Source organism: Sus scrofa, chromosome 1, assembly GCF_054392235.1.
Source record: "Sus scrofa isolate SSC_HxYL_T2T_F1_AM1 chromosome 1, Sscrofa_HxYL_maternal_Yorkshire_Landrace_v2.0, whole genome shotgun sequence".
In the NCBI taxonomy this organism is placed as follows: domain Eukaryota; kingdom Metazoa; phylum Chordata; class Mammalia; order Artiodactyla; family Suidae; genus Sus; species Sus scrofa.
The window spans coordinates 275,370,604-275,396,786 of NC_139383.1; the positions used below are offsets into that span (position 1 = coordinate 275,370,604).

Here is a 26,183-nt window from a genome sequence, read left to right on the forward strand (position 1 = left end):
ATTGGAATATGAAAGCCAAGGTATTTAACCTTTTTCTTCACGTTGTTTAAAAGAGCCCCTTTGTGGCACTCCAGTATTTGAAATCCCCAGGAATTATTAGGTTCCCAATGGGGATTTTCTTCTTTTCTTGGGGAGCTATGTCTGGGCAGAAGCCTGCACATTTACTGTCCCCATTGGCCTGACTTTTTGGTTTCTTTCTCACTGGTGTGTATGGGGTTAACACTGGAGGCTCCACAGAGGCAGCTACTGGTTATGTCATGAGTGAGTCAAGGGAGGCACTCCTGGGGATGAGCCAGTCTAGGGAGACAGCCTCTCCTGGTACAGCCTGGCTGTTGGGAGCAGCCAGAGGCAATAGAGGGTACAAAGGTGCATAACGTGGGAGGATTTCCTCTGCTTCTCCAGATAAAACAGCCTTTTTGAATTCCTTTGGGCACTTTGAAGAATCTGTTATTTGGGCTAACATGACTTTGCAATTCTCTTCCAGACAGTCTCTCAGCCAAGGGGGCTGGGAAAGGAATGTGTCTTGCCAGGAGTCAATATAAGGGAGTTGGTCTTGTTCCCCTGGGTCACCTGCAACAATCCTAAACACCCTACTAATGAGTTCTATATCTAGAGACCCACCCCCAAAAGCAGGCCAATCTATTTCACAGAACATCCAGTGTTTTAGGGGAAATAGCTTTTTATCATAATTTCCTGTCCCTTCATAAAATTCTTTACCAGGAACACCAAGGGGGTTTGTTTACTCTGGTTTCCACCCGTTTCCTCCCCTTAAAGAGGAGGACCAGGTGACAAAAGGCAGGGGGAGGGAGGAGAAAAGGGAAGTAGTAAACAGTCCCTTCCTCTGTCTCCCCTGCTGTCCTTATGGAGATATTTCAGGCTCCTCTTAGCATTGGTGAGACTTTATAAACTCTGCATCAGGACATCTGAAGAGAGTCACCTTAAGCCATGTGAGTTTGCCACAGACCCATGTATGGGGACTCAACACGTGCTTCAGCCTGTCCAGTTGAGTTGGAGCTCTCCCAACATTTTTATCATTCACTCACATTACTCACATTCACAGGACATCTCCAACCTGCCAACCAGCAACTTAGAGTTGCAGTTTACTGTTTGTCTTTTATACGAGAACTGTGAGACTACTAGGGTGACTCTGGGAGGTGATCAGGCTCCCCTTCTGCCTCTTAGGGTCAGGCCTCAAAATTGAACCCAGGGTCTTAACTGTCTGATGGGTGGGCACTCCCTGGGAAGGTTCCAGGGCCTCCCCAGTTTCTGTTGTTCTCCTGAGGTTCTCACCCTGATATGCCCAGAGTGCTAGTCCCACATGGATCAGTCAGTCTGCTGGCTCCAGGGAAATAACCTCTCCTGGCATCACAGGGTTTGTACGCCTGGGACAAGGGAGTTGAAATCTGTCTCCAAATCCTGGATGAGCTCCCAGAATATGTTACTGGGGCTTATGTACAGAGAAATTAGACACCAAGACTTTTTTTTTTTTTTTGAACTGAGAAGCAGTGAAGCAGTGTTTATTCATTCCAGCACTGGCTCAGAGGATTAGTATTCAGAGGCTAAGCACCAAAAGACTTATATACTCTGCTTGTTTTCCTGCTACATCTAAGTTTCTTTGTACCCCTTATCAAGTATACTATAAATTGTGGGCAGACAACTATACATGCACATGCACTCATGGAAATAGTTTGTGGTGCATTACTACAGAACTATGCATGTGTGCATAGATGTTGGAGGAGCTGCACCTACCTTTGAAATAGGAGGGCTTGACCCCCTCCCACTATACATTAACTTGGAATCAACCAGCATAAAACCAAGTCACTATAGGTAAGTAATTTATCTCTTAGTTATACTTTCCACATTTATCAAATGAAGACATAAGATTTGCCTTGTATACCAAGCAGTCCTAAAATATGATTATTTTTTGAGTGGTTAAAGCATGTGAAAATCCTTTGTATGATATATAAATAGGAGACAATTTTTTCTTAGAGGGAGCTAGGAACATTTTGGAGAAAGAGAGCTGACATATAAGAGCTTCTCTGGACATTTTAACTTCTGAGGGTATAATTTCCTTCCTGAGTGGTTAAGAGGATAGATCTTGGTCAGACAGACCTGTGCTGTGATTCCACCTGATGCACAAAATTTTTTCTATATTCACCCATTTAAATAATGTATGCTTTTGTTTTCTTGTGGTTAAAATGTGTGTAAGAATGTTTATTAGAGCTACTGGGAACATTTAATTTGAAAGTGTGTATAAAACACTTGGAACAGAGCCTGGAACTATTGACATTGGATGGAAGCCTGTATTGGACAGTTTTGATAATAGGGGTTTTAAGTGACTCAAAAGAGATAAGATGCAGCAAACTATACTGAAAACACATGACATAGCTTTAGTAATTCTCTTCAAAAATAAGGAGTTTCGTGTTCATTTTAAGAGGAAATGAATGATTGTTAATCTTCCCTGGTGTCTTTTTCACATTTTCATCTAAGAAATTACAGAGGTTTGAACCTGGATTGATGTAAAGATATACATTTGAACACAGAGATTTCTCAGTTATTGTCAACTCCTATGTACTTAACATGTTATTTAATAAAAAAAAAATTCTCCACTGCTTTCATAGGGAAAAGATTAGGTTAATGAGAGGGTTTGATATATTACTGAAGCCAGAATTGTCAAGACTGATACATTCACCACCAATTAAGAGAAAGAAAGGGAGATGTAGCCAAAATTAAGACATTTCATAGAACAAAGGATATGACTCTAATATTGTGGCATGTTCACTGACATTTTACACTTTTGTCAATTCCCAGCTTAGGCAAGAAGAGCATGAGGAGGATGAACCAGAGCAGTGTGTCTGAGTTCCTATTTCTGGGGCTCCCTATATGGCCAAAGCAGCAGGGTGTGTTCTTTGCCCTTTTCCTAGGCGTGTACCTGACCACAGTGCTGGGGAACCTGCTCATCATCCTGCTCATCAGGCTGGACCCTCGCCTCCACACCCCCATGTACTTCTTCCTCAGCCACTTGGCCCTCACAGATGTCTCCTTTTCATCTGTCACTGTCCCAAAAATGCTGATGGACATGCACACTGAGTATAAATCAATCGGCTATTCGAGCTGTATAGCACAGATGTATTTTTTCATATTTTTTACTGATCTAGAAAATTTCCTTCTTACCTCAATGGCATATGATCGGTATGTGGCCATCTGTCATCCTCTCCATTACACCACCATCATGAGAGAAGGACTGTGTACCTTACTCATCACTGTATCTTGGATTCTGTCCTGTGCCAATGCGCTTGGTCACACCCTCCTCCTGGCCCAGCTGTCCTTTTGTGATGACAATACCATTGACCACTTCTTCTGTGACCTTAGTGCCCTGCTCAAACTCTCCTGCTCAGACACCTCCCTCAATGAGCTGGTCATTTTCACAGTGGGATTGGCAGTCATCATCCTCCCACTAACATGCATCTTGGTCTCTTATGGCCACATTGGGGCCACCATCCTCAAGGTTCCATCCACCAAGGGCATCTGCAAAGCCTTGTCCACATGTGGCTCCCACCTCTCTGTGGTTTCTCTCTATTATGGAACAATTATTGGGTTGTATTTTGTCCCCTCATCCAGCACCTCCAGTGACAAGGACATAATTGCCTCTGTTATGTACACAGTGGTCACCCCATTGCTGAACCCATTCATTTACAGCCTAAGAAACAGGGACATGAAGGGGGCCCTGAAGAAACTCTTCCACAAGGCAGCAGTCTTGTCTCAATGATGTTTGCTCATCTTTATAACAGATATAGGTAGTCACATTACCCCATATCCTGCATGTCATATCTTGAGCCCAGCCTGGAATGAATACTCAGTAAATATTTGGTATCTTGAATTGCAACTTATTATGGTTATTCTTTCTTTTCCTAAAAACACTTTAGTATAAATTTTGAATTCTGAGTTGACCTTATTGATTACAGGTCTTGTCTACAACATTGAGAAATTACATACCTGGGGGTACTTATGTCTCTCTTCTTATATCACAGGAATGTATTAGTTGTTGTAAAACATTTTCATTGAGGCAAAATTGCTCTATAAATGTAGTATGCCTTTAATGTGTTCAGGTTAGTATTTTGATATGTATACATTGTGAAATAACCTCCATAATCAAATGAATTAATATATTCTTCATCTCCACTTAGTTATCATTTTAATTTATTTGTGTGTGATGTGAGAAAATTTAAGATCCACTGTACTATTGGATTAAATATCAAGTGTACAATACAGTCTGGTTCACTATAGTCATTGTGCTGTACATTATACCTCAGAAGAACTCTTTGGAACATTGTCCATTATGCTGGTGAAATAAGTCAAACTCAAAACAAGAAAATTACTCCATGATCTCATTTTATGTGGAAACTGCAATAACCAATTCATAGAGCAGAAGATAGGATAGTGGTTGCTAGGGGTTGGGAGGAGTAAATGTGTGTCCCTATGGATGTGTGGAAACTCCAGGCTGACCAGGCTCTGGTGCTATAGAAAAGTGGCAGTGCTTGGACTTGGCAAATCATGTATTTTCCTCTCCTTGCTCTCCATTCACATTCATTTCATGTTTTGGGTTGCTGGTGGTGATGATGGTGGGTCAGGAGAAGAAAGTGTAGAGCATGCTTTATTTCTCCAGGAAAAAATCCATATCTATGAGTTCAGCTCCTCCACTCAGGGACTCAAGTCTTCTGGATTTTAGAAATGTGGATCACTCTAAGACACTGCTGTTCTCTACACTCAGCTGTTCACTCTCAGACTAGCCATCTCAGGGGTGTTCTAACTGCATGCATGAGTTTGAACAAAATTCCCACTCAGTAAAAACTGAGAATAAGAAAGACAATGAAAGTACCCATGGTATGGAGGCTTCTTTTGCTCCCATTGAATTTTGTGTCTGTCTCATTCAATGTCTTCATTATGAATCTCTGTGAAAATAATTTCCATTCAGCTTCATGATACGAGTTTTATGTTATAAGCCTAATAATCTCTTTTCTTCTACATCTATTGAAAGACACATAGTTTTCCTTCTTCAGCCTATATTTATTTAAAGAGGAATATGATCAAAACTGCTTCTGTGGCTCAGCACCATGTAGCTTAAGAGGAGAATACTTGGGAAAAGAGATCTCAATTGCAGGTTGTACCTGACAGAGTGTGTGGCCTGAGGAAATTCCCTTCACTCCTCTGAATATCTCTTTCTTCTTATGTGCTAATTGAAAATATTCCAAAACATCTAAAATATGTTTGATTTGAAACAAATGTGATACCTTATTTGGCTTAACTTGACCCCTGACCAAGAATAATGAACATTAGCTTTCCCTTCCTGTGTATAGTATAACTTTTGTCCCATATATATGTTTATGTTTATAGCTCTGCATCCAACACTTTATACAAAGAAGATTTTTATTTCTTTGGCCTAATTACCCAGGAATGGAATTGTTGGGTCAAGTGTATGTTGACCTTTAATAGAAACTGACCAACAATTTTGCATCAATGTTCTACAGTACATGTTACTGCTGACCATATAAGAAAGTTGCAATTTCTATCACCCTCACTGCCTCTGGTATTGCCAGTCATCTTACATCAGCCATTCTAGTGGGTTTGCTGTGGTATCTCACTGTGGTTTTCATTTCCATTTATCTAATGACTAATGATGTTATGTATCTTTCTACAGGCTGATCTGCTCTATTCTTTGGTGAAATATCTTCTCAAATCTTTTACACCTAGTTTAAGAAAAATGGCTTTCTTTTCTCCTCTAAGTGTTCTGGATTCACATTTTTATCAGAAATATATTTTATAAATATTTTCTGCCAGTCTGAAGCTAGTTATTTTATTCTATTTTCTTTTGAAGCCTAAGTCCATCTTATTTTTATGAAGTTCAAATTATTATTTTTTCTTTAAAAAGTTCATTACTTTTTTGTCCTATTCAGTAGATTTTGATGCCTCAAATTTTCCAAGATTGTATCCAAGGTTCTGTTCAAACTAGCTTTCACATTATAGTTCTTAACATTTGACCCATTTCTAGTCATATGTTTTTCATGTGGTGCAACACACAACTCTATGTCCATTTAAAGCCTATTGATATTGAAGCATGCTGGCCCCATTTATTGAAGCATTATCATTTCCACATTCAATTGCACTGGTGCATTTCTAAAATATTATTTGACCTTATGTATATTGTTCTGTTTCCAAATTAATCACTCTATTCTAATTATTTGTTGAAATATTTTCCTATCCTCATGCAATTATTGTTTTTTTCCCTTTCTATGGATTAAGAAACAGTTTTGAAATTTAGTAAAGTCTGGCAGTTTGTTTCAAATTTTTACATTATTTTGTCTATTTTGCTTCCTTTTCATTTCTACATAAAATTAAGAATTAACTTCTAAAAGTAGGCTACTGCTATTTTGACTTTGATTACCTTATGTCTATAGGTCAATGGTGGGGAGAACCACCTCACTAATTTCATTGAATTATCCAATCTAGGTGCAAAATATATCTTTTATTTATCTCTTCATTAATTTTACCTGTGAAGGTTTTGTGGTTTTTATCAACTTGTTTTGCATGTGTTATGTTAAATTTATCCATATATAATTTTTGCTTTTTTCTACCGCTATAATAGTATATAAAAATTTTCAAGTCACAATGCTCACTGTGAGGAAATAGACATACCATTGATTTTTGGATTTTGTTCACTCACCTTGTTTTGCACTCCCTTGTTAAACTCATGTATTTCAAATAGATTTGGATTGTTTGATTTCTTACCCTCTTTTCCTGCTTTTGTTTAGATTAATTCAGTTTGTATTTGTTCCCTCTTTTTATGGCTGCACCTGAGGCACTTGCGTTCCCAGGCTAGGGGGCAAATCCAAGCTGCAGTTGCAGTTCTATAGCACAGCCACAACAACACATGATCCCAGCCACATCTGTGATCTGCACTAGAACTCAGGGAAATGCAGGATCCTTAACCCACTGTACAAGGCCAGGAATCAAAGCAACATCTTCATGGACCTGAGGCAGGTTCATTCCCACTGAGCCATGACAGGGACTCCTGTATTATTCTTTTTATCTCTATTATTTTCTTCTTAGGTATATCTTATTTTTGAGCCTCAGGTTTTTTCCTGCTTTGATTTTGTTTTTGGTATGTGTGTCTGCCCTATGCCAAATTAAAGAAGTTTACAAATTTTGTACATAAATAGAAGATTAAATAATATATAACTAGCATTTGGAGTGATATTTAAGGCTGTGCTGATGTTCCCAACTCTGGTATGTTTGGAGTATGAAGATGGGCATCAAAATACTTTAAAGGAGGTTTGTATTTGATACATGTGGAGAATTTATGATAGCAACTTTCCTTAATCATGCATTTAACTCATTTCATAAGTTCTGACTTAGGTGATCCCACAAGTGCATGAAGGTAATCTGGCTTTGTTGCCTCTTTCCATGTGGTTTAACCTGGATTTCCATTCATCATGCATTTTCCTGGACCTTTTCAAAGTTAGTTCCTTTATTCAAAAGAGCAAGCACCATGTACAAAATCTTCTCTATTATTCATCCATAAAAAAGTGAAGTAATGCCTTATGTGGTAACATTGAGACATTATCATACTGAGTTAAGTAAGTCAGACAGAGAAGGAAAGATATCATATGATATCACTTACATATGGATTCTAATAAAAATAATACAAAAGAACTTATTTATAAAACAGAAAGAAACTCACAGATTTGAAGCCAAGCTTATGGTTACCATAGGTGAAACCAATATGGGGATGGTAGAATCTGAAGGGTGGGAATAACACATACACACTACTGTATAAAATAGATGATTTACTAGAACCCACTGTTTAGGACAGAAAAATGTACTCAATAGTTTGCAATAACCTATGGGGGGAAATGGATATATGTATATGCGTCACTGATTCACTTTGCTGCACACCTAAAACTAAAAGAACATTTTAAGTCAGCTATATTCCATTTAAAAAATTAGAAAAAAAACAAAGAAATCCAGAGTAACCCAAAGGCAGTCATGATCTAAGACAATGGAGCCCATTAAATGGAGAATTTTATAGATATGAGGAAAGATATCATGAGAAAAAAGAATATGTGTGTGTGTGTGTGTGTGTGTGTATGGATCACTATGCATTACAGCATAAATTGACAGAACAGTGTAAATCAATTAGTCTGATAAAAATGAAAAAATAAAATGAGTACATTGGGGATGTTCAAGTAACATTCATTAGATAACTGACAAAAGAAATTTCAAGGCATATTATAGTCTTTAATAAAATTTCACAGTGAATACGCTCATTCAACAAATGATCAGCTAAAAATTAAAAATTTTAGGTAGATTGATGTAGGCCCATTTTATATGCTCCATGTATTGATATACAGAGAAGTAGAAATGCAAATATTATTACAATAAATTATCATAGAAAATAAATCTATAAGTATGATATAAAATAAAATGGATTTATGTAAATCCAAAATTTTCCAAATAAAACTCATTTTAGAAAGATAAAAAAATGAACAATGTAAAGGTGAAATACATTTACGTTATCCTTTGTTTTCATGACTTTTTTATTTGGATTGCCATCATGAAGTAGAACGGATTTTAAAAGCAGCAAATCAAAGAGGAATGCCCCCTCTGAGGAGTAAAATCCCACTTCACATCTCAGGCTATGACCTCTCAGGAGTAACATGAATCTGGTAGGAAGGGCCAGTATGTAGGTCTCCCCACATCTTCTTCTGGGCTCCCACGCACAGGGCATCTCCCTGATGTTCTTCCTTAGTGTTGCCTCACAGTCTGCCCTGAGAACCATCTTCCTGAGAATCACCTGGCCCCAGTTCTCATGAATGTGCATCACTGGATGTGGAGCTATGATCTGCATCTTTAACAAGCTCCCCAGCTGATTCTACAGAAGATCCCAGTTTAGGGACAACTGCTCTATGGCATCTGTCCTGGAGGCAGGAGGAGGAAAGCTGAGCAATTAACACAGGTTTAATGCATGTCTTGAACCAACAGCTTGGTGCCCTGTCTGGTTGGGTCCTCACCCTGATATTTAGAGCAAAATATTCACCCCTCCATTTTTGAAGGAGGGGTGAACTAACTGAGGAGTAAGCTCCAGGCTCATGACTTTTCTCTTGAATGCCAGTGAGATGTTCAGGACCATAGAATCTGTGGCTACACCTGGTCTCAGGGTGTCCTACAGAAAAGGTGAGAAGGTAGTCCATAGTCCTGGCAGCTAGATCACTTGAGCATAGATTTCAGAGCAGAAAAGCATGTCTTTTACTAGAATCAGGTGTGTGTGTGTAGGTATGTGTGTGTGTATGTATGTTTGCATGCATGTGTATACAACTGCTTAGCACTTCTATGTGCTCTTACGTAAGCCACTTCTTGTTCCTAGTTCCTAAAGATGGATAGAGGAAACGTTCTTGGCTTGTCTCTTTGAACTTTCTTAATAATATCACTTTTCATTTTAGATTGTTCATGTCGATGAGGTCATGAGAGCTTGTTTGTTTTGTGTATATTATATATATATATATATGTAAATGTATATTTTTGTTAGAGTATAGTTAATTTACATTGTTGTGTCAATTTCTGCTGGAGAGCAAATTAACCCAGTCTCATATATATATATATGTTTTTATATATAGTCATATGTGTATTATATAAATATATATATGTATGTATGTGTGTATATATATATATATATATATATATATATATATATGCACAAACACATTTTATATACATTCTTTTTTATATTATCTTCCAAACATGTTCTATCCTATGATATTGGATAGAGAGGTCATTGATTCAGGAGAGGTAGGAGAATGATAAAATTAGTACTAGTAAAAACATGTATAACTGGCAGTAATATTTTTAATTTTTCAAGCAATGATATTTCAAGACTGAGCTCAAAGACTCTTTGAGTCCAAGCAACAAGTTTGCATCTTTTTCTTTCAACATTTATATATAATGTACACTTTGACTACTTATTTTTGGTCCACTTTGATTTGACTATATGTCATTTAAAATTCCTCCAAATACAACTTATTAATGGATTTGGGATTTGAAAACTTCAATGTTTAACAAGTCAAAGGGCAAGGCTTATGTTTGTTTCTAAATGTACAGAAACAAAATATAAATTATGTACTACTCAGCCATAAAAAAGAATGACATACTGCCATTTGCAGCAACATGGATGGAAGTAGAGAATCTCATCCTGAGTGAAATGAGCCAGAAAGACAAAGACAAATACCATGTGATATCACTTATAACTGGAATCTAATATCCAGCGCAAATGAACATCTCCTCAGAAAAGAAAATCATGGACTTGGAGAAGAGACTTGTGGCTGCCTGATGGGAGGGGGAGGGAGTGGGAGGGATCGGGAGCTTGGGCTTATCAGACACAACTTAGAATAGATTTACAAGGAGATCCTGCTGAATAGAATTGAGAACTATGTCTAGATACTCATGTTGCAACAGAAGAAAGGGGGGGGGCTAAAACGTAATTGTAATGTATACATGTAAGTATAACATGACCCCCTTGCTGTACAGTTGGAAAATAAAAAAAAATATGTAGATTTAATTTTATATCCCTCTCATAGGTCATTTTTTCTTTACCAATCATGTGTAGCTGCAAAAAAATGACTGAGAAGGTGACACTCTCCTAGGTGATGAAAAATTTCCACTGAGCCAATTTCTCTTCTGTATCCACTCTCTTATCTGATAGTAAGTTATCTCATTTCCCATGATGATGCCATGTAATTTAAAGAATATTTGTAGGGTAATAGAAATGCAAACATTGACATATTCATCAGTAGAAAAGACTCCTTTTTATCTGGATGCTGTAAATCATAATATGATGGTTTCTGCTTCTCTCACATTCTATACATGCCAGCAGACAGGAGAGGGGCATGAGGAGGGAGAACCAGATCAGAATGTCTGAGTTCCTCCTCCAGGGGCTCCCCATCCATCCAGAGCAGCAGGGCATGTCTTTGCCATGTTCCTGAGCACATACCTGACCACGGTGCTGGGAAGCCTGCTCAACATCCTGCTCGTCAGGCTGGACATTCACGCCCACACCCCCATGTACTTCTTCCTCAGCCACCTGGCCTTCTCTGAAATTTCCTTTTCATCTGTCACTTTCCCTAAGATGGTGATGAAGATTCAGACTCAAGATCAACCCATTCCCTGTTCAGAGTGTGTAACACAGACATATTTTTCATGTTTTTGTTGCATTGATAACCTTCTTCTTTCAGTGATGGCCATTTGTCATCTTCTTCACAATGCCATCATCATGTGGGATGAGCTGTGTCTATGTATGTTGGCTGGATCCTTGGTCCTCTCCTGTGCCACTGTCCTGAACCCCACCTACCTCCTGGCTCAACTGCCCTTCTGTGCTAACAACATCATCCCCCACTTCTGTGACCTTGCTCCCTGATCAAACTGTCCTGCTCAGACACATCCCTCAATGAGCTGGTCATATTCACTGAAGGGTCTGCAGTTGTCATTTTGCAATTGAGTGGCATCCTGGTCTCTTATGGTCACATTGGAGTCTCCATCCTGATGGTCCCCTCTACTAAAGGGATCTGCAATACCTTGTCCACCTGCAGCTCCCACCTCTCAGTGGTGTCTCTATTCTATGGGAAAATGATGGCTGTGTACATTTCCTCCTCATCAGGCCAGTCCCATGACAAAGACATCGTTGCTTCCATGATGTACACATGTGGTCACCCCTTTCATCTACAGTCTGAGAAAAAGAGACATGACATTGGTTTGGGGGATTCTTTTCAGAAACAGTAACATTTTAGCCATGTTAGAATCACCTAACCGTGTTCTTATTTACTCACTGACCTTGTTATAAATGCCTTTAAAAGTTGTGTGTTGAACAACCATGTTTCTAGCCCTTTCTCGCTGTCCTTTAAATGGTCATTGTTGTTGGGTCAATCTCTTTCCCTTTGGTCATATATCTTGCCCATTTAATCTTCCATAACCCTAAATATGACATTAACCACAATACACATACACCATGTGATTTTTAAAGCACCAGACTCCTTTGTGTGTGTGTGTTTTTGCATTCATTTCTTTCAATATTTTATATTATTATTACTTTTGGCTCTTTTACAGTTTTTTGAAGTAATTTTATATTGTAAGTTTTATTATGGACATCTATTTGGGATTGGTTTTTAAATTTTTTAATTGATTCATTATTTTCAATTATAATCAACTTATAATGTGTTATTTTCAGTTGTAGATCAAAGTGATTCAATTTCATATATCTTATATAGTGTGTGTGTATATATATATGTATATGTATATATATATATATATATAATATGTGTATATTTAAGTTTGTTTTCCCATGTGTTATTACAATATATTCAGAATAGTTCCATGTACTATACAATTGGTACTTGTTTGTTGTCTATTTTATATGTAGAAGTGTGTATACATTAAGCCCAAACTCCTAATTGTACCTCCCCACCTTCATCTTTTTCCCCATAAGTTTGTTTTTCTATGTCTGTGGGTCTATTTCTGTTTTGTGTATAAGTTTATGTTATCATATTTTTGGATACCACATATAAGCATTATCATATTATACATGTTTTTCTCTCTCTGGTTTACTTTGTTTAGTATCATAATTTCTAGGTCCATCCATGTTGCCACAAATGGCATTATTTCATTCTTTATATGGATGAGTAGTGTTCTATTAAATATATGTGCCATATCTTTGTCATTCATATATTGATGTGCATTTAGGTTGCTTCCATGTCTTGGCTTCTCACCATCTAAATCTGCAAGTTTTCAGTTAATTTTCTAATGTTTAGTTTCAATAAACTCCAAAAATCTTATCTTCTTAATGTAGTATCAAGTTAATAAAGTACTTTTGTTCATTTGCTAAACCTAAATAAACTTGAATTTGATTGTGCTTTTGACAATAGGGGAGCACAGAATAGTCAATCCTGTTACCAAATTTCCCCATTCCAGGATGACAGAGTTTTCTGCCTGATTAGGATGTTCGTATTGAAAACAGTCTACAGCTATTGGATTAATTTTAGTCTTGGAAATGTGTTTTGTCTTTTCTCCAGAGATATCACTTCTAATATGAAAAAGCTAAATGCATATATTTAAAATTTATGCACTCTAAAATAGCTATTGCATGACTACTACGTGCCAGACAATTTTCTATATTCTGAGAATCCAAGTCTACAAAAATGTATCCCCTTGTAGAGTGTATATTACAGCACTCCTGATCCAGCTCATCATGCTCCCTTTTTACCCATAATAGTTTTTAACCTTCGAAGACACCAAAAATTTATTTTTAAAATTGTCATCATTTCTTTTTATTTTAGTACATGGTAGTTTTATTTCATTTTGTTTACATTTTTTACTGTGGTGTGGCTGATTTACAGTATTACATAGGTATCAGGTATAATACCCAGAAATTATTTATGTGTACTTACCATTTCATCCTACAGAAAGACATGTGCCTAACTACCCATACATAATAAAATTAATAATTTTTACTGATTCATCAAGGACATTCCTTTCTTTTAAATATTAAACCCTTTTTATTTTGAAATTGGTTCAACCTTACATAAGAATTAGAAGACTAGAGCAAAGACTTCTTGCATACCTTTCAGCCTGTAAGCATTTATCCATGCCTTGTTTCATCATTCCCATCCCCCCATTCATTCTCACACAGTCTCCATACACACAGACACACACATAATTTTCCCAGAACCACTTAAGAGTAAGTTGAAGACATCACGATACTTTATCCCTAGGACTGAAGACATTATTTTGTATAATCACAGTACAATTGTGAAAATCAGAATGTTTGACTTTGAGGTGATATTGTTACTTAATTTATAGACTGTGTGCAGCTTTTACTTATTGTCCCAATGAAATACTCTGTAGCATTTCTTTCCTCATCCAGGATCCAGCTCTGGGTCCAATATTGCATTTAGTGTCTTGCCTCCTTAGTCTCCATTATCTTGGAATGGTTTTTCGTCCTTTCCTTATGAACTTCACATTGTTCATTGTTTTTTTTTTTTTTTTTTAGCACTGCTCTTCAGTTTGAGCCACTTGGCTGTTTCCTCATGATTACACTCAGGTTATACATTTGGGGCAGGTATCTCATGGAAGGGATATTAGTTCCTTCTCAGTGCATCATATCAGGAGACCATGATGTCAGGTTATTTCATTACCTGTGATGGTAATTTTGATCCCTGGGTTTATGTGGTATCCACAGGTTTCACTGTTTTTAAATTGTTCTTTTTCTCTCTGGAAAGTCATAAAATGTGACCATTAGTGTATATAACTTCTCACAAACTGCTCCCATACTTTGGGTGGGCTATGTTCACTGTGTCCAGAGTCAGTGACTTTGGATGAAATAATACTAGATTCCAAGATGTGGATAAAAAGGAAAAAAAGGTCTTTGGGGTTCTTAGTGGCCATAAACTCACATTCAGAAATTTGACAATCCTCTCTCAAGAGTTATTCTTGCTGCTCTACTTACAAAGTATTTGCTCATATTTCCTACCAGTCATGAACCTCACTCAAATGGAAGTTTGAGGTTTGAGGCATCTGCCTTGTGCAACAGGAAGACTTATCTCTATCACCCCAGCAAAACTTGTGAACCCCCTTTGTTAGATTATCTTTGGAAGTATTGAACTTTTAAAAATTAAGGTGAAAAAGTTATTTTGAAAAAGCAGTATTAGTAATCAAATGATTTGGTAGCATAATTGTGCATGGATGATTTGGTATCTTTACTGAATATTTGCCTTTATTTGTGAGCCTTGTCATTTGTGGTATTTTTGTTTCTGGTTGTGTCCTTTTCTTTTCTGCCTAGAGAAGATCCTTTAGTATTTGTTGTAAGGCTGGTTTAGTGTTGCTGAATTCTCTTAGCTTTTGCTTATCTGTGAAAATTTGGATTTCTCTTTCGAATCTGAATGAGAGCCTTGCTGGGTAAAATAATCTTGTTTGGATATTTTTTTCCTTTCACCATGTTAAGTATATCATGCCAGTCTCTTCTGGCCTGCAGAGTTTCTACTGAAAAATCTGCTGATAACGTTATTGGGGTTCCCTTGTATGTTATTTCTTTTCCCTAGCTGCTTTCAATATTTTCTCTTTGTCTTTAATTTTGGTCAGTTTGATTAATATGTTTCTCTGGGTGTTCCTCCTTGGGTTTATTTTACATGGTACTCATTGTGCTTCCTGTGTTTGAGTGAGTGATTCTTTTCCCATGTTAGGGAAATTATCAGCTATTATCTCTTCAAATATTTTTTTCTGTCCCTTTCTCTCTCTCTTCTCCTTCTGGCACCATTATAATATAGATGTCGGTGCATTTAACTTTGTCCCAGAGTTCTCTGAGACTCTCTTCATTTCTTTTCAATCCTTCTTCTCTTCTTTGTTCCACATCAGTGATTTCCACTAGTCTGTCCTCCACCTCATTTATTCATTATTCTGGCATCTCTTCTTGCTTAAGTTTTATATCTTTTATTTCTTTGCTCAGTGTTTCCTGTAAATTATCAATCTTTGCCTCCAGTTTATTTCCAATGTCTTGAATCATCTTTAGCATCCACAGTTTAAAGCCTTTTTCCTGGAGGCTAATAATCTCCTGATAACTTAGTTGTTTTTCTGGGGTGTTTACTTTCTCCCTTATCTGAGTTATAGTTCTCTGTCTTTTCATTTTTATAGGCTTTTGGTGTGGTGACCTTTTTGCAGACAATAGAGTTATAGCCTCTCTTACTTCAGGTGTCTGCCCCCCTCATGTCTGAATTTGGTACAGGGACTTGATATAGGCTTCCTGAGGGGAGGCACTAGTGCCTGCCCACTGATAAGTGGGGCTTATTCCTATCCCTCTAGTGGGGGGGGAGCTTTGTTTCTGGGTGAGAATAGAGGCAGATGTATGCCTGGGAGGTCTTTAGGCAGCCTGTTTACTGATGGGTGGGGCTGTGATCCCACCTGGATTATTGTTTGGCCTGGAGTTTCTAAGCCCTGATGAGTTGGGCCAGATTATCCCAAAATGGCCACCTCCAGAGTAACACATGCTGATGAATATTCCCAAGAGCTTTGCCTGCAATGCCCTTCAACCACAAAAAGCTACAGTCACCCTCTATTTTCCAAGGTGATCCTGCAAGACATAAATTCAGGTCTGACCCAGATTCCTATGAGGTCTTTACTTTGCCCTGGGATCCAATGCACATGAATGTCTGTGTGTGCCTTTCAAGGATGGGGTCTCTGTTTCCACCAGTCCCATGGAGCTCCTGCACACAAGCCCCACTGGCCTTCAATGCATGATGCTCTGGGGGCTCCTTCTCCCAGTGCCTGATCCCCAGGTGTGGGAATTTGATGTGGGGCTCAGAACTCTCACTTTTGTAGGTGAGTCTCTGTAAGACAGTTATATTCCAGTCTGTGCAGCTTCCCACCTGGGATGTATGGGATTGCTTATATCACATAATTGGCCCTCCTAACACTTGATATGGCCTCATCTTTGTTTTCTGGAGTAGGATATCTTTTTGAAGGTTTCCAGTCCATTTGGTTAAAGGTTGCTCAGCATTTTGCTGTATTTTTTTTTTTTATGACAGAAGTTGAGCTCCAACACTTCTATGCTGCCATCTTAATCCCATCTTAAAATTGTCATCGTTTTTTACTAGGCTACAGCTGCATTTCTATGTCTGGGATAAATAATTTTTAAGTTTTTATCGGTAAAAACATCTGTGAATAAAGGAGTAATACAAAAGGGAGGGCAAAGAGTTCCCGTTGTGGCTCAGCTGTAACAAACCTAATATCCATGAGGACAAGGATTTGACCCCTAGCCTTGCTTAGTGATTTAAGTATCAAGTGTTTCTATCAGCTGTGGTATAGGTCTCAGATGCAGGTCAAGTCCCACCTTGCTGTGGCTGTGGTTTGTTTGGGAAACCACAGCTTGTAATCCACCCCTAGGCTGGGAATTTCTCTATGCCATGTGTGTAGCCCTAAAAATGTAAAATCAAAATGATGGTGGGGGAGAAAGCGTGATGTGGTGGGGTTCATAATTTCACAATGTGTGGTCTAGGTAGAAGGTAACATCCAAAGATGTTAGTGAGGACAGGGAAGTGAGCCATGGGGCTGCCTGGGAAACAGCATGGCTATCAGCACCTGGAAATACTCTGAGGGGAGATGGTTCCTGGACTATCCCATGGACATTAATAGAGCCTATATACCTGTACAGGAATAAGTCAGGAAGGAATGGTAGGTGATTAGTTCAGAGATATCAGACCAATTCTGTAGGGCACTTAAAGTCAAAGTAGGTGTATTAGTCAAGATTCTCCAGATAAGTGGAATAAGTAGGGTGTGTGTGTGAGTGTTTGTGTAAGAAAGATTTATGGTATACCTATCATGGTATTGTGGGTTAAATGATGCAATTGCCACAGCAGTGTCATAGGTGGCTACTAAGGCTCTGATCTGAGCCCTGGCCTGGGAACTTCCATATGTCAAAGGGCAGCCAAAAAAGAAGAAAAGAAAAGGGAGAGAGATTTATTTTAAAATATTGGCTAATATAATTGTGGAAACTGGGAAGTATATTCTGCAGGGTATGTTGGAAGGCTTGAAACAGGGAAAATTTGCTGTTTGATTCTGAAAGCAGGATGCTGACAGAAATGTCTCTTCACTGTGGGAGATCATTCTTTTCTTAAGGTCCTTTACTGACTGGATGAGGCCCACCCTCATTATGGAGGACAGTCTGCTTTAGTAAGAGTGTTCAGATTCTGATGTCAATCTCACCCATATAGACACCTTCATAGAAATATCTAGACATGTGTTTGATCACATATCTTAGTTCTGTAGCCTACCCAAGTTGACATATAAAATTTACCATTATAGGATTTCCCATTATGGCACAGCAGAAATGAATCTGAGTAGCAACCATGAGGTTGCGGGTTCAACCCCTGGCCTCACTCAGTGGGTTAATGATCAGCATTGCTGTGAGCTGTGGTGTAGGTCACAGAAGCAGCTCATATCTGGCATTGCTGTGGCTGTGGCATAGGCCAGCAGCTGTAGCTCCGATTAGACCCCATATGCCACAGGAGTGGTGCTAAACAGCAAAAAAAAAAAAAAAAAAAAAAAAAAAAAAAAAAAAAAAAGGCAAAAAAAATCAACCATTATAGTTTAGGTTCTGGTTCTCAGTCTGATTTGGGAACCTGCTGGAAGGGATTCGGTAGACGAATAACATGGCCATACTTGATTTTGTTATTATTTCTTTAAAAAACCCAGATTTTTGGAGGTATAAATGACATACAATGAAATTCATGTAGCTAAATTATAGCATTTGATTCAGAGAAATGCATAAAGAACTACCATACAATCCATCTATCCCACTCCTGTGCATGTATCCATAACCCAGAGTCCCTTTTCCAGAGTTTTATATTCAATCCTCCTTCTCCTGAACAAGGCATAGAGTGTTCCCTTCAACACTTTCCAGTGGAGCAGGGAGGCATGCACATTTTAAGGGGTTTTGTGTTCTAATGAAACCCTGTGTCAGTGTTGGGGAACTTGCAGAAGCACTTACACTGCCTGTGCCATACACTGCCTTTGGGAGAAGCTGTGCTCATGATGCAGATGCCACAGAAAATGGGGAGCACCTGCTTCTCAGCATAAGCATGAACAGGAACCCAAGGTACCACTTATATCAGGGACACTTTCTCCTATGAAACCAGGTGCAGCTTAGCCCCTGTGGAGCCTAACCATCCTCGTTCCTGAGGGGCCAGGAGGGAGTTGTGCAGTTCACCCAGTGGATTGCTTCTCTAGTCAGAGACTCAGGTGGATTCCCTCTGGGGTCTCTTTTGGATGGAGAAAAGGAAATCTCCTTGTGCATCATTTTGAAGCTGGAGAACTGACATGAGACTCTGTAAAGGTCCTCAGGTCCCCAAGGTTTGCTCTTTTTCTATGGATTCTGAGTCTTCTGGACAGAAAGTGAGGATTCAGGTAACAGAATGAAGCAGAAGGTATTTGAACTCAGAGCACAGGTATAGCTCAGAAGGAGACCAGAAACCTCCCTAGTCGGGCATGTATGTCTGTGTGCACGTGTGTGTGTGTGACCATCAGAGAACTTAGTGTATTTGCGTTTGTGTGTTGTATTGTATGAGCGTATTTGTGTATATGTAACTGACAAACACACTGAATGACACACACTAGGATATACAGAGTTTAGAGAAGACTGGACATTTCCTTACTGTGTGCTTATTCTATGTGCATCTGCTGCCTGTGTTCCATGTGTAAGACCTTGTAACTTGGTTGTAATTTGAATATGAATAACTTCTTGTAACAACACTTTTAGTCTAGGATGTTTTACAGTTCTGAGTGTATAGCTGTATTGTACATTGGTATTTTGTTTGTGAGTTTTGCATAGAGTTATTTGAAGCTGACTTACACCTTGACTGTATTTATCTAGTGAGAGTATAAGCCAGAGAAATCTATAACTGTCCACTTGGCAAGTGTGTGTCTGTAATGGTGTGTGTGTACTTTTATTTTAAAATTTTTCCCCAATACAATTTTCTTGCTACTGTACAACATGGTGCATAGTGACCCAGTTACACATACATGTACACATTTTCTCACATTATCATGCTCCATCATAAGTAACTACACATAATTCCCAGTGCTACACAGCAGGATCTCACTGCTAATCCATTCCAAAAGCAATAGTTTGCATCTATTAACCCTAAGCTCCCCATCTACCCTACTTCCTCCCTCTCCCCCATGGCAACCACATGTCTTTTCTCAAAGTCCATGATTTTCTTTTCTGTGGAAGGTTTCATTTGTGACATATATTAGATTCCAGCTATAAGTAACATCACATTGTATTTGTCTTTCTCATTCTGACTGATTTCACTCAGTTTGAGAGTCTTTATTTCCATCACTGTTGCTGCAAATGGCATTATTTTCTTCTTTTTATGTCTGAATAGTATTCCATTATGTATATATACCCTGTCTTCCTAGTCCAATCATCTGTTGATGGGCATTTGGGTTGTTTCCATATCTTGGCTATTGTGAATAGTGTGTGAGTTCTTTTATGTATCAAACCCACACATTGATTTCTTTGACAGAGAAGATATAAATACCTGTGTGTGTGTGTGTGTGTGTGTGTGTGTGTGTGACAGTCTCACATTTTTTAACTTCCAGCTGCCTGAGACCAGAATCCACACATGCAGATCCACAGGAAACCGACTTTGCAGAGCTATTGACACCCATTTTTCTGTTATTGGACTACTCCATCAGGGCCCCTGGAGGCCCAATATTTTTGACACTCTGCTCCAATTTTGGTCAGTCGATTTAGAAATGACTCATTTTGGAAGCATGTATTTTGACAGTATGATCTTTATAATTCCTCATGTAATAACTTGGTAGCCTTTTCTGTGGCCATGGTGATTCTCTGCATCCACAGCTGAAAGATCTTGTTTGCAAAGTGCTTTAGAAGCTAGGGACACTGTAAGCATGTAGCACACTGTAGTCTCTTGAAGACCCATGAACTTGTCTCTCCATTTCCTATTGTGTAGGGAACAATATTTATTATGAAAACAGGAAAATCAAGCCCATCCATAGTCTCTCTCCCTCTCAATACCCCACCCATACATCACACACTCTCTCCTCTTCACTATTGAGCAATTTTCCAGCCATCTTTTTGCACATGGTGCTGATGGAATTGAAGTGCCTCATCTGTATTGTTTTCTTCTGATCACATTGCAGCTCCTGAGTGTCATTAGTAGCTCTGGTTCTCCTTCAGGAGATCAGTGAGGTTCTGAGCTAAGTCTGATCCATCAGATTTCAATGAGAAGCCTGTGCCTTTCAGGACAGTTAAATGGCTTGTCCCTCCTTATGCCCCATGAATTGAGTCAGTTAATGAACTCAAAGCAAGTCCTTGGTCTGGAGCAAGCATCTACTGACAGATTCTTACACAGTGTTAATGTCATGTTCCTCTCTCAGGCATATTTTAACATTTAACTTTTCACTTTTGGCATTTGACTTTAGCTTCTCTACCTCCCATAAAAAGAAATGGGTGGTTTCTCTCTCTAGTGAAAGATGAACAGAAAAATCAACATTTGAGACCAGGTTCTACTATGCAATATCTATGTGAGACTGTTTATGTGTTTTCACTACTCCTGTTTGTAAAAAGCAAGGAAAAAACACTGTCTTCTCTATTTCCCAGGAACAAATAAACACTGATCAATTCAATGAAATTGAAATCATATTTAAGCCATTGGCAGTCTAAAGGGCTGCATGAATATGAGTATGGACTGTTATCTGAGCAGTTGGATGCCTTCAATCCTGAAATAGTTCTTTTTAAGGTCCTGACTATTTTGTGTAAATAAAGAGAGCAATAGTATGGTTATAGGAGCAAAGATTCCAATATATATATAAAATCTTGTGAGGAAATGTGATTAAAGCTGTTACTCAATGGTCAAGTTCATTGCCTACTCCTTCTGAGTATTTTGATAATGAAGGTTTTTTTAATCTTATTTTTTAGGTCCACACCTGCAGCATGTTGTCAAATCAGAGTTGCAGCTGTGGAGATAAAACCACAGCCACAGTAACACCAAATCCAAGCCCTGTCTGTAACCTACACGGCAGCTCTCAGAAATTCTGGATCCTTAACCCACTCCTTGAAGCCAGGGATTGAACTGTCTTCCTTATGGATACTAGTTGGGATCTTTAACCACTGAGCTACAATGAGAACTCCCAATAGTGAAGTTTTAATAGCACCTCTCTCCTAAGACTATTGAAATATTCAGTGAGGCAATCATGCAAAAATCCATTTGTCCTGCATTGTGTTCATTAACTGTGTGAAGATCAGTGTGAAGATCAATATCAGCAATAGTGCTGTTCAATCTGGTAACTGGCTTCTAAGAGACACCCCAATGCTTCAGTATCCCTCAGCTCTCAGACCCCATCTCAGATCTCAATTGTCTTTCTAACAACGTGTATCCAGATGCGAGCCAACTTGGAGAATCAGATATAGACAAAATAGATGGAGGTACATGCACTGAAATAAGCTTTATTTTGTGACAAGAAGATAAACGTGCATTAAGATAAGTTCCAGTGATAGGATATGTGCTAAGAAACACACCTGAAGTGTATGAGTGGTCAGATAAGTTAACATAAAATTTAGGTCAGCTTCTGGATGCTTTATGGTGACCACCACATAGTACTGTTTTTTTTTTTAATTTCCTGAATTTGATAATGGTTTATTTTGGATATTTATTCTAACACAAAAATATTAGTACTTTTTTGTTGTCTATTTGATACAGAACAGTGTTCTTAGATATGAATGCATAACTAATTAGAATCATTTTTGTTAAGTCTATGAATGTGTTATATTGCCATCTTCAAGTTAGAGAGGGATGAAATGAGTACCACATATAGACAGAGATAGATGGAAATAATGTTTATTTCACATTTTTATATATGATTTTTATTTCATCCATTATAGTTGCTTTACAGTGTTGTGAATAAGGTTTTTTTCCTTGGCAAGAAGATAAACATGGATTAAGATAAATTCCACCAGGGAACTAACCCCAGTGATAGGATATGAGCTTAGAAACTGACCTTAAGAGTGTGAGAACTCAGGTAGGTTGACATAAATCTTAGGTTAGCTTCATGGTCCTTTATAAACCACCGCATAATATTGTTTTAATTAATTCATATACTTGATATTGGTATTTTGGGGATATAGGCCCTCTCATAAAAGGTAAGTTATGCAATTTTTGGTGTTAATGTGATGCAGGACAGTGTTCTTAGATATTCATGCATAATGAATTAGAAGCCTCTTCATTAACTATGTGAAGGTGTGATATTGCCATCTTCAAGTTATAGAGACATGACCTGAGGCCAAGAGAAATTTAGTATCCCAAGTCCTACAGCAAGAAACTGGTGGAACCAAAATCGACAACACAGGTATTCTGGCTTCAGGTTTACACCTTTGGTTAGGTGTGCCCTTGAGGGTTAGTATCCTGAGGAAAGAGATCCTGTATGTCTTATTTATTCTTGTATGTCCAGTTAGTAACTTAGTGCCAGAAAAATGGTTGATTACAAAGAAAAAAGAAGGAGGTCCATTTGTGGCTCAGTAGTAATGAACTGAACTACTATATGTGAGGACACATGTTTGATCCCTGGCCCTGCTTAGTGGATTAGAGATCTGGTGTTCCTGTGAGCTCTGGTGGAGTTGGTAGAAGTGGCTCAGATCTGATGTTCTTTTTTTTTTTTTTTTTTTTTTTTTTTTGTCTTTTTGCTATTTCTTGGGCCGCTCCCACGGCATATGGAAGTTCCCAGGCTAGGGGTCCAATCGGAGCTGTAGCCACTGGCCTACGCCAGAACCACAGCAACACGGGATCCGAGCCGTGTCTGCAACCTACACCACAGCTCAGGGCAATGCCGGATCGTTAACCCACTGAGCAAGGGCAGGGACCGAAACCGCAACCTCATGGTTCCTAGTCGGATTCGTTAACCACTGCGCCACGACGGGAACTCCATGATCTGATGTTCTTATGACTGTGGTGTAGCTTGGCAGCTGCAGCTCTCATTCAAACCCTAGCCTGGGAACTTCCACATGCCACAGGTGTAGCCCCACCCAAATAAAATAAAATAAATGAAAAGAAAAAAGAATAAGGAAATTGCTGGTTTTCACTGAAAGGAATCATTTTGATTGTTGAGAGTGTCACTTGCTTTGACCAAACCAGGTGATTAAAGAAATAAAGGAATATATTATTTTTCTCCACTAGAAAGTGAGAGACCCTAATGTGACCACAATCACAACTTCAGAGTCTCTGACATGTCCCACTACCCATCCTTCCCCAGCAGACAGGAGAGGAGCAGGAGGAGGGATAACCAGAGAAATGTGTTCAAGTTCCTTTTTCTGGGGCTCCCCATCTGGCCAGAGCAGCAGGGCATGTTCTTTGCCCTGTTCCTGGGCATGTACCTGACCACCATGCTGGGGACCCTGCTCATCATCCTGCTCATCAGGCTGGACCCTCACCTCCACACCCCCATGTACTTCTTCCCTCAGCCACCTGGCCTTCACTGACATAATGTTTTCATCAGTCACAGCTCCAAAGATGCTCCGGAACATGCAGACATAGTGTCACTCCATCTCCTACACTGGGTGCAATTCCCAGGCATATTTTTTCTTAATACGTGGGAGTATCAACAGTTTTCTTCTCACTGATGACAGGCATTTGGCCATCTGTCACCCCCTCCACTATATCATGATTATAAGTCAGAGCATGTGTCTCCTGTTAGTAATCATGTCCTGGACCCTATCCTCTACCAGTGCCATTTTGCACACACTCCTCATAGCTCATCTCTCTTTCTGTGGAGACAACATGCTCCCCCATTTCTTCTGTGACCTCTCCACATTACGTAAGCTGTTCATTCCAAATACCACAGTCAATGAGCTGTTCATCCACACTGTGGGAGTGGTGGTGGTCCTTACCCTGCCATTTGTATGCATCTCAGTCATTTACGGGCACATAGAGGCAAGCATCCTTAAGGTCCCCTCCACCAAGGGCATCTGCAAAGTCCTGCTTGATCCTTTCATCTATAATCTGAGAAATAAAGATATGAAAAGAGATCTTCAGCAGAACACTTTCATAGTGATGAGACTTGTTTTCCCTCTTAAATGAATATAAGACATTTTCCATCCCATCCCTGTTCTATGTAATGTGAGCATCCTTTTCTCTCTCATTAGCTGTTTCTTAGTGGTACTCTTTCTTCAGTCTCTGTTTCAGTTGAATATTATTTTCTTCTCTGTTTAATTTTTTGTTCATTATAGAGTGGGAATGCTTTTACAAACACACTGAATGGAAAAGACAAATGCCATATCATGTCCTTTATATGTTCAATCTTTCAAAAATGCCAATTTCATGGAAACAAAGAATAGAATGGTGGTTGTGAGTGGCTAGGGTTAGGAGGAGGTGTTTGATGCTGGTCAGATACTTTCAATTTGTAGTTTTAAGTGTAAGTATTGAGGATCTAATGTAGAATGCTGACTGTAGTTAATAACACAGTATCTCATACTGAAAAGTTGCTGAGGGTAGATCATAAGAATTATCAACACCCAAACACAAAGTTAACTGAGGTGATGGATATGTTGTCGTAATCTTGGTAATCATTCCACAGTGTATATGTAATCAAATAATCACACTGTGCACTTTCATTTATAATTTCTTATCCACATGTTAGGTCAAATTCTGAGTCCAGTAAATCACTTATGTATATTTCAAGCTTGAGCAATATTTTTACCCATTTACTGGAAATTTTATTTAAACTCTAAAAAACATTGTAATAACATACAAACGAAAAGCTTATACAACATGTATAGAGTTTGTATATGTGTGTATACATATGAAGTTGTATATGTGTATATTGATGTTCATGTAGTTACATATATATGTGACATATCACACTTTAAAGAATAACATTAAATAAAATACTCATTTCATAATTTAGGCTTAATTAGTGGAAAACTAGCAATGTTGTTGAAGTCTCTTGCATCTCCTCTTGAAAGTTCCCAGTATCTTTAATATTTTCAATGTTCCTTCATGTCTCTTCAAAGTTTTAACAGTCCTATTTTGATTCTTCAATTTTGCTGGCTCTAGAACTACATATAAATGTAATAACACTATTTTTTCCTCTAGGTTTTGCATTGTTGTCTGATATTGTCCTTGTGAAATTTATCTATATTTCACTGTGAAACTATAGCTCACTTATCCATTCTATAATTTATGGTCATGTTTCTTATTTTCAGCATTTTGCTCTTATGAACAATGTTGCTACAAACATCTCACACATTACCTGTTGTGTATAAGCAATAGATTCTCTACATTAAATGCCCAGAAGAAGAATTATTGAATGTAGGCATGAATGTTGAACTTAACTGTCACTGCTAAATCTGCTGAAATAGTTGTACCAGGAAGCCAGTTTGGAAAGGCTACATACTGAGTGATTCCAACTATATAACATTCTGGAAAAGGCAAACTATGGAGACGGCAAAATATTCAGTGTTTCAAAGGGTCCAAGGTTTGAAAAGGGACAAGGATAAATAGGTAGAGTAGAGGGGATTTTTAGGGCAATAAAACTATTCTGTACGATACCAGAATAGTGGATGCAAGCCATTATGTACT

At 38.4% G+C, this 26,183-nt stretch overlaps 2 protein-coding genes across 2 annotated transcripts; both read left to right on the forward strand.

The window, feature by feature from the left end:
• The first annotated feature begins 2,827 nt into the window (after positions 1 to 2,827).
• On the forward strand, positions 2,828 to 3,900 carry LOC100524604 (olfactory receptor 1J4-like). Its single transcript, XM_021082252.2, has one exon. The coding sequence runs from the start codon at positions 2,828 to 2,830 to the stop codon at positions 3,767 to 3,769; it is 942 nt and encodes a 313-aa protein (XP_020937911.1). The 3' UTR covers positions 3,770 to 3,900.
• Positions 3,901 to 11,023: 7,123 nt separating this feature from the next.
• LOC146407228 (olfactory receptor 1J1-like) lies at positions 11,024 to 11,464 on the forward strand. The gene has a single exon (XM_085014606.1). The coding sequence runs from the start codon at positions 11,024 to 11,026 to the stop codon at positions 11,462 to 11,464; it is 441 nt and encodes a 146-aa protein (XP_084870732.1).
• Positions 11,465 to 26,183: the final 14,719 nt, after the last annotated feature.